The sequence below is a fragment of the Athene cunicularia genome (genome assembly GCF_003259725.1).
Source record: "Athene cunicularia isolate RWA chromosome Z unlocalized genomic scaffold, athCun1 chrZ_part1, whole genome shotgun sequence".
Taxonomy (NCBI): Eukaryota; Metazoa; Chordata; class Aves; order Strigiformes; family Strigidae; genus Athene; species Athene cunicularia.
The window spans coordinates 2,990,591-3,000,587 of record NW_020799142.1 but is presented as its reverse complement, the minus strand read 5'-3'; the positions used below and the strand labels follow the sequence as shown (position 1 = coordinate 3,000,587).

Sequence of the window (9,997 nt, the reverse complement as noted above, 5' to 3'; positions counted from 1 at the left end):
GATAATCTGTCCCAGGATACACAACTAAAAAGAGTTGCATAAATAATGGGATTTTAAAAAGTATCACATATATCGAACAATAAATCCACATTACCATTCCAGTCTTCTGCCAAATGCAATGAACCCATCTTTCAGGTTTTCTCACCAAAACTGCATATATTTGTATTTGTTAGACTGTGTCTGTAGCTGGAGCATGTGAAATAGACCAAAGACCTTGTTCAGAAGATTCTTCTACTGTGTGAGGCAGTACTCTCAAACAGCAAAGTTTAAGTTTCAAGGTAAACTGATTCAAGAGTTCCCAAACTGTCCAAACCTTAGTATTTGAAACCTAAATATCAATTCATAAAAATAACACCTGATTCAATTAAAAATTCCCCACAACTCAAAGCTTTTATTCTGGTAACCTTTATCTCCTTCAGAAAATAATACTAATTTTTGTTAAGAAATTGAGACTCCAAAATTAGAGCAAGAAAGCTTGTTATAAAAAATGGGTGGGTTTTTTTTGGTTTAAGTTTTTTTTTCAAGTTCCATAATTTGTAATGCAGCTAGAAATCTTTACCTTCAGAAATAGGTGCCTGAGGCAAAATAGTGAACACAGCTTGCCAAAGTGAGAAGAAAACTTTGTAGGAAAAGCATTCTGAATGCAAAGGAATGTAATTTTAAAATTCATTTGCACACTATTTTTGCTTCAACAATAACTATTTATTAAGCATAATATAGGTTTTGGTCTTCTGCACAGAAATTACATTTTCACTTTTCCCTCTCCCCAAGTAATTTCTTCATTCTGATTTACATTTTCAGTCAGGAAAGTATAAGGTAACTAATTAGCTACATTACCTATAGCCATTCTACTGTTTGTTCACCAACAACACAAACTAAACCAACATGAATATTTAAGCTGCACATATTAATTTTTGCTCCAACTGAACACTCAGTTATGCACATTCTAAAATACTCTGCCATAAACAGATGTATAAAATACAGCATCAGAAGGTCCAGTATAATTCTTGGAATCCAGTATTTTTATTACTAAATTGTACTATTATTCCAAGGGAATTTTATGCAGACAAAATCCTTTTTTACAGCAAAGCACTTTTCACATATGTTAACACACAGAGACTCTGATTGAAGAGAGTCCGCAAATGAATCCAAGTTTCCTCGAGTTGCATTGACAATCTGGATACTTCTTCCAATAGGTTTGGCTCTGACGAGAGAACCTTAAGATGTAACTGAAAATGAAAACAGTGAAATAAATACAAATAATTTAAAAAATTTAAAAATTGGTTTCCTCATTCAATTCCAATGCTTTGCTTTCAGAAATGTCCCAAGTAAGGGAAAAACTCTTTTTTCCTTCAATTAATTCCCTCCATTTAATGCTGCCTCTTTTTGCTGATCTTTTACAAGTCATTTTACTCCCACTTATGTATTAGATGGAACAAGGCGGCAAAATGTCTTAAATATGTTATTGCTTTACTACATCATCTTCTGCCACTGCTGCTGAATCTATCCTAAACAGGCACTTCTCTAGAGGGTAACTTTCTCCTCTTTCCAACCTGCCTCACAAATTCCTCTTTAGGTTAGAAAGGCTTAACAGATGCCCTGAGGTCAATCAGGACTATTATTTTAATTATCCATGTTACATAAAGCAAGAATAATGATGCCAGGACACTCTATACTGATACAGGGAGATTATGTCTCTATATGTAATGAACAGTAACAGTGGTAATGCATAAAGAAAAGAAACCTCTCAATCTTGTAGAGAAGAAAAACATTACTCTCACTTAATGGATGTAACGATTATTTTCCTGACTACAACTTAAATCTACAAGTCTTGCTAACCTCAGAGCTGTTTTACTTGTAACCTACAAAAAACAGTATCAGTGTTCATGTATCACAGGGTGAGCTTGTATTATTCTGCTGTAGTTCAGATCAGCAGTACATTTCTCAGGCAGTCACCTAGCTGTCCCTAATCTGCTCTGCAAGAGCTACATTTCTTTTGTATGAAGCTAAGCAGAGAGATGAATTCTAACATCTAATATTGCAACTATTAATCATACCCAGTCCATGGGACCAGACTGATAAAACCCAGACTAATAATAAAGACATGATAAAAAGCCACTGGAGAATGAATATCAAGACCTCAATCCGAAGTGTTTCACTCTACAGATCTACTCCTATTCAGTTGCACTACTTGTTCTGATGGAAGCTGCCCCATGATTATATTTAACACTAACAAAAGCAAAAGAGCAAGTCCTATTTGTTCAGCATTACACTTTCTCTTTAAAATCAATTCCTGCAATATTGCTATTAAGAAATACACAGTTAAATAAACAGTGTTACATGTGTCTGAATGTTTATAACAACTTTTTCGTAGTCAACTGTAATTAGTTGCTTTCCCACAGTTTCATAAATCAGAGTATCCTGACACCAATTTATACATCAGAAGGGTTTCAGTCTTCTGCAGAACCATCTTCTCTCCCAGAGTAACTGTATTTTATCACAGTAACTTTCTAACTTCCACACATCTGGGAATAATTTCACTAGCTCTGTGATGCTTAACAGGTAACACAATAAAGACAGCCTACTAAGATGGAAAGTGTATGTCAGGCTTGCAATGTCTAGTGTTAAGTCCAACAAAATGACTATTTTCCTTGCCCAAACACTGCACAATGACTTCTTTTCTTACTTAAGATACAGCATATCTTTGCTTAGCAATTAACAACCAGTAAGAAGTCAGGCATGTTACAAAAAATAAACAGTTCTAAGTAACGAATACTAGAAATAAAACCTGTCTGGCATGGTCCTACTCACAATATGTGTTTTTTGTGTTTTTCTTGACTGTGACCATATGAGTTGTCAAATTATCCAATACATTTAGTCATTTAAAACCACCACCCCCCAAAAAGTAATTCTTTTGAGCATATAATTTACATCTTTTATGGACAACCATCATTTTAAACAGGACTAACATAAAATTCTGTAAGAAAATTGTTACCTTTAAAAATAGTGCAAGGTATGCTTGAGCAAGTTCGAAGTTGTACTTCTTGTTAAGCATCATCTCAATCATTCTCAAAAAGCTTAGCATCACGTCCATTGATCCACCACCTTCAGGGGCTAAACCCCTTAGTTCTATCTCAATATTAGATGGTCCCAAACTTTTCAGTAACCTCAGTGGAGCTGTATCTGTGTTAAAGCATTGACAGATAAATTATTAGTAACATTTGCAGAAAAACTTACAAATCCCTCATGCAGACAGATTCATTCCAAAATTCATAAGCAGTGATTGTATGTTTCCTTACTTTTTTGTTTTCCATGAAATGCCACCCTGCCTTTAATGTACTGTTCCATCACATACTACAGAGAAGTACATCTTTAATAACATAGTTGTATTTTATTTGTAAGTTCAACTTGAAAAATACAATTAACATCTTTGTATTTCTATAATTTTATCCCCATTTCTGTCTTTTAAGCTGAACAAAATTTCTTATTAATCACATAACATTGTGATTTTATATCTCTCTGGGTAGAAAAAACATATATACCTGGGACTTCCAAAATATATTTCCAGTAACAGTTTGAAGACATAGGGTACTACTTTTACTAGAAATCTTTACCGTGTTTACTCTTGTTGACACTAAGCTAAATAGAGGATCATCTGGTGCCTTTAAGGTAATTACTATTTTTGTTAAGTGAATTCCTCCTGCTTTTCCTGGGATCTCAGGGGTGGTGGGCTGGGGGAAAAACATGCAATTTACCAACTCTTTCCTCCTCCTTATAAATGTCCTTCCTCAGGATTTCTACAATCCTACCTGATCTTTGAGAATTCCAAGCACTTGTTTTAAAAATGCAGAAATAAAAATACATATGGTTGTAAACACGGCTGCTGATAAGAACTGTTTTTAAATCACTTCTAATTAACATTGCTTCCGTTAAGAAGAGCAACTCTTATAACATGGTAACTAATGGTATCAGGCATTAGCTAATACACCCTAGGTGGTATAAATCTGTTTCCATCTGTATTTGATTCTCTGATCTCAGTATTTGATAAAAATCATGAGCTAGTTTTAAATGTAACTGTGATACTAACAGTACTAAACAGATGCAATCACTCATTTTTCTGCTGTGATATTAAAAAAACAAGCATGGAACATACTATGAAGTTGGTACACATACAATACAGAGAAGGTGCCCAGCTCAATCTATGTTTGACAGTCCTGATCTGAGGTACAAAACTCTGTCTCCATCCCAGTGGTAAGCCAGGATGGCTTCTAGTATACTACTATTTCCTTGCATAGGCTACTCACCTTTACAAGAGATGCTTGTAAAATAGGAAACACAGAGCCATGTTACACATTAGCAGTGTCCTGAGTTATGATTAACAGGCTGCCTGGATTGGATCACAGCACAGATCCTGAAGTACACCTGCCTTACAGCAGAGGTGGCCTGAGGGAGGCCCACAGGAATGCAACTGCAATAAAGGAGTGTACTTGCTCCCAGTATAGCTAGCTTCTAGGTTTCTAAACATTTACCTGCTGTTTCACTCTTCTCTGAGCAGCTCTGAAGCAGCTTAACAGAATTGACAAGAAGCTCAACATGAACCAGCAACACATGCTTGCAGCCCAGAAAGACAACCATATCCTGGGTTGCATCAAGAGAAGTGTGGCCAGCAGGTCAAAGGAGGTCATTCTCCCCTTCTACTCTGATCTCATGAGATCCCACCTACAGTACTGTGTCCAGCTCTGGGGCCCCCAACATAAGGACATGGACCTGCTCAAGCAGGTCCAGAGGAGGCCACAAAGATGATCAGGGGGCTGGAGCACCTCCCTTATGAGGATAGACTGAGTGAGGTGGGGTTGTTCAGCCTGGAGAAGAGAAGGCTTCAGGGAGACCTCGTAGGAGCCTTCCAGTACTTAAAGGGGGCCTACAGGAAAACTTGGGAGGTACTCTTTTATCAGGGAGTATAGCAAGAGGACAAGGGGTAACAGTTTTAAACTGGAAGAGGGTAGATTTAGATTAGCTATAAGGAAGAAAGTCTTCACTGTGAGGGTGGTGAGACACTGGAACAGGTTGCTCAGAGAAACTGTGGATGCCCCCTCCCTGGCAGTGTTGAAGGCCAGGTTGGACAGGGCTTTAAGCAACCTGGTCTAGTGGAAGGTGTCCCTGCCTGTGGCAGGGAGATTGGAACTAGATGATCTTTAAGGTTACTTCCAATCAAACCATTCTATCATTCTATCAATTGAAATACTAAAAACACACCATAAAAAACACACTTCGTTGTGATAAAGTTCTGTGCACAAAATGTTTTAAGTGCAGTTGAGTAAGTTGGTCCTATCTCAAAAGAGTTTAAGAAGGGGTAGAAAAAGTTCCCAGAAGAACTGCTTTGTGGACTAGGTACCAGTGATACACCATTTACATTTCCAAGCCAGTTATATTAGCAATCATTTCCAAAAATCTAAATTTCAATGATTCTCTAGTAGCACAAGCTAAACAGGGAAAACAGCAGGCACGTTCCACAGGCAATTTAACTGAATAAATTTCAAAATTAATTGAATGTTAAAAGAAACCCAACAGCTTATTTTTACATCAATTATTTATTCTTAGGCTTTAAATTATAAAGCAATGAATTAAAGCTCTAAGTTTGCCGAATGTTTAGTGAAATAGCCCCTGAAAACAGAATTTGCTAGACAAATTATGTTTTTAATGTTTCAGTGACTCACCAGACTATTTCTTAAAAGATCATTCCTTTCCTATCCTAGCATCTTTCGTGGGTGAGATCATCACAATCTCCAAAAAAGCCTAATAATCTTAAGAACATTACCTTCTCTCTATGGGTTTTAGCCAGAACTGATCTCCATGCTGTAGGTAAGGATCTTTGATCTAGATGGGCTATCTATATCTCAGACAGCTTTATACATAACAGGTCATTTTTTTTTTTTCCTCATTTTGTAATATGCCTATTTTTTTCCTTGCACATGTTACAATTCTGGCATTAGAAATCACATGTATATATAAAAATATTATTAGCATCTACATTTTCAGTGAAATGTCTTGTTAACTTACATTCATTAGTGCTCAGGGCTTCTTCAAGATGAACGTAGAAATCAGATTTCTGCGCCAGTACTCCAAGATTTACCACCTTTGACTAGACCATGAAAGTATAAGAGAATGTACATGAATACGGAAACATATTTTTACATCTCAATTAGATTTTTTTCCTTCTGACAGAATAAAAGACTTCAAGAAATAAAGTATTAATATGTTAGAACTGGTACTTTAAAGTCTTTAGCAAGATTTCACTCAGCACTAAAAAGCATTTAAGAATTTTCTTTTAAAATACACAAAATAAACAGATATACTGATTCTTGTTTTTACCTGTGTAACATTTCCTTCCTCTGGAGCAATGTATCGGGGTATAAGACCAGGAACTGTTGGGATGAAGAAAGGGGCTGACTTGGGTACTTTTGGTGGCTCTCTTGGTTTATTTTTTTTCTGTTAATTAGATATTTGAATTAAAATCATCATCATATTAAGAACATGTGGGAATTTTTGTCCAGAATTTTATTTTTAAAATACTATGAAAACCGTAAGGACCAACTGATAACTAAATACATATGTAAAATGTTTTACCACTAAATACGAAGCTCCTATTTAAAAGAAAAACAGCCCCTCTCCCAAACATCAGAAATTATGAAAAGCACCATATAGCTCTTTACTTCTAAAACTTGAAAAATTATCAAATTTTGTGATTAGGTGAATGCAGCTCATAGAATAAAGGCAAATATATCTGTCTGTACACTAACATTTTTTGAGCATTCCCTCTTTTTGCAGTTATGGGAATGTCCAACAGTGACTTGGAGGCATAACCTACAACAGCTTTAAAGACACTTACTATCTGCATTGATATGGAAATATCTGCCTTCAGACAGCTATTCTGCACACTCCAGAAATAGTAATGGCAACAGTTATGAAAAAGTTCCTCCTTCTCAAGAATTCTTGAGTATCCAAGAGAATGGTTAAGATATCTGTCTGTTTTACATTACAGGAGGAATAGCCCTCATTTTACCTCCTTCTCAAAAAATACAATCCAAATACTACAGTAGTTAAGAAACAGTGTGCCTACTATCATTACCTTGATAATATCAAGACTGAGAAGATTTTTCCACCTTGATTCTGGTAATGAGGAGAGGGTCACCAGCTGCTCTCCCAATTGCTCCGGTGAGACATATTCTATCATTTCATCCCATGTTTCTTCATCTCCTGCGACATCCACATCTTTCAAGAACACATATCTTTCATGTACATACTTCACACTTATTTTTTTTAAAAATCAAAGCAACATGATTATTTCTTTTTTAATTTTTGAAAAACATACATAACAGCTGTATATATGGGTGCTGAAAAGTTACTAAAGCAATCCTTATTAACCCTATGAAATATTAAATTTAAATTGTGAACAATTATAGCTAAAATCCAGAATTGGATTTTAGCAAGATTTTGAAGATTTAACTGCTTAGACAGATGACATAAAAGCAATTTACAGAGGTCTTAAAGGAATAACAATGGATTATTTAAGAAAAAATTATTAACTGTTTTAAAATATATACACAGCAATTTTAGTTCTAAATTATAAATGTGTAAAATCTTTGCAACCTGTTCATAGGTATGACTGATGTGGCACATGAAGATAATATCAACATTAAAGGACAGCATCACACAACAAAAGCTATGCAGTCTGTCATTAGGTTTTCTCTAGATATCCTATGTGGTCTTGACCAAACACCTCTACTTTCTCTTCCTTTTTGCAAAATACTACATGGTTGAAACCATGAATGTGATAGAAAAGCCTAAAACAAGGAAATGCAAACCATTAAAAGCTCTAAATATCTAAACAGGAACTTTGCATTTGCTGAAGACAGAAAGTGAATTTAAATGTTCAGCCAGAATCAGTTTATAGAATTAAAACATTCAAACTTTTGGGATTAAATCCTGTCTCCCTAAAAATAATTATGTGTCTAATAAAGCCATCATCAAGTATGTGCCCTCCTCTGTTATGTGGTCAATAGCTAGGTGTGTTTCTCCTCCAGATGGAGATCTAAATGTAGGCACTGATAAACTTGAGTAGACAAGACCTCCATCTAGAGGCCTTGAGAAGAACAACTACTTCTATTAAATGTATCAAAAACGCTATTTAGGCGTTTCTAGCACAGGTACATTGCAGATCAGCTCAACCCAATTCTCTTGCCAACAATACAATACACAAGTGAAACTACCATGGCATACAGGCAGACAAAAAAGTTAGAGGAAAGCGGAACAAAGAACAACCCCCTTCTCTCCACCAAATAGTAACATTAGTTTCAAACTGGCCTCACAGGTGTCAAAACAGAGGTATTATAAAAGTCTGGGATTAAATAAAGTCATCAAACAGCACAGGTGTTTTTATTACCTACAAAATCTCATTGAAGATGTGGAGAACACAGAAATGTAATTTTTTAGATCATAACACAGAACCATGACTAGATTTTAGTAAATAATTTTAACATACGAGTTAAGTATGCCAAAAATGGTAGAAACAACAGTTCAGACAAAGAATGCTAAGACAAAATGAGTTTTTAACGAGGAAGCAAACCATATTCTATTTGAAATATAATACCAGACTGAAAATAATACTCTTTCATCCGAAGATTACCTTGCACCGGGAGAGTGCTAGGGCGTGTCACCACAGATGGTTCATAATCTGCTGGAAGGGGCCGTAAAGACACAACTGAATACAGAGAACGATTTGACCTGAAAAATAACAACAGGCATTTTAAACACAATTTTCAGGTGAATGGAAAAAAGATTTTAGACTTAATTTTCACTCCAGTCTAATTCTACTACACTATGGCAATTCACCAGGTTCTATTCCAGATTAATTTCCCTCATCTAGCAGATAAACAAGAAATGGAACATAGTGATATACATAATCTGAAAGCCTGAAATATAAAAGCTATGCCCAAGTATTATTGCCAAGAATATTTAATACATACATATAAGAACATTTAACACATACAGCAGTATGACTACTTCAATCATTATCAGTTACTGTATTTACTTGAAATTGTAAAATTGTCTATCTAAAAAGCTTGCTTTGTACTAAATATGTACGATACATTATGCAAATATAAATGATTAATCCTGCTTTCACTGAATTTCAGAGTAGTACTATTAGCAAATTTTCTTCAAGTTTGGAACATACATACAACTTTTTCTGTCAATATAAACCAGGTCTAGGTAAAAACACTTGTCATTATTCACAATGAAGCACTTTTACTTAAGCATAGAAAGGTCTAACAATTGAACACCCCTTGGACAAAACTACAGGCAACAAATGTAACCTGAAAGGTATAAAAAAAGATGTAAAAATCAGGAGGAAACAGAACTGAAACTTTTTGTATCTTTGCTGATCTATCATTAATAAGCAGAAATAATTGCAGCTTCCAAATTCTACTCAGAAGTCTCCGAGAACATTGTATAGAAAAGCCCTTCAGAAAGTAACACTACATGAGCACTGACATTTCAAAAGTGGTAAAAATAAGTAATACTAAGAGTTAAAGAAAAACTAAAAATTATAGAACATGATTTTTTTAGAAACATTCAGAAAAGAGATCATTTAATTACCAGAATATGTATCTTAACTGCAAGAGATGTCAAGATCTACAAATCACAATATAAAATACCTGTTTTAATTAGAATCAGAGAAGACAAAACCATGGAGACAATACTTTGCAGAACAATTTTCTATTTGCAATAAAGGTCATTAAAAGAATTCTTGCTCATCTGAAATTCTGTGTAGAAACAGATATATTATATACTTACCACAAATAAATTCCAAGATCATCCACATGTGTTGAAGCTAGAAAATCTCCTGTAGGAGACATAGTAAGGCTCACAGCTGCAGAGTCTACCAAAAAACAATCTATGAGGCTAAGGTGAGAAAACACAACAGAGAAATTCTCAG

The 9,997-nt window shown here is 35.0% G+C and overlaps 1 protein-coding gene across 1 annotated transcript in view; it reads right to left on the bottom strand.

Annotated features, from left to right (window-relative positions):
• Positions 1-678: 678 nt before the first annotated feature.
• The window catches only part of WDR36 (WD repeat domain 36), a 35,044-nt gene continuing 25,725 nt past the window's right edge, over positions 679-9,997 (bottom strand). The window contains exons 19-25 of the mRNA XM_026865756.1: positions 9,856-9,963; positions 8,687-8,784; positions 7,130-7,272; positions 6,373-6,489; positions 6,061-6,142; positions 2,996-3,183; positions 679-1,229 (exon numbers count right to left, since the gene is read on the bottom strand). Coding sequence (XP_026721557.1) covers positions 1,080-1,229; positions 2,996-3,183; positions 6,061-6,142; positions 6,373-6,489; positions 7,130-7,272; positions 8,687-8,784; positions 9,856-9,963 — 886 coding nt within the window. The 3' untranslated portion in view covers positions 679-1,079. The remainder of the gene's footprint in view (positions 1,230-2,995; positions 3,184-6,060; positions 6,143-6,372; positions 6,490-7,129; positions 7,273-8,686; positions 8,785-9,855; positions 9,964-9,997) is intronic.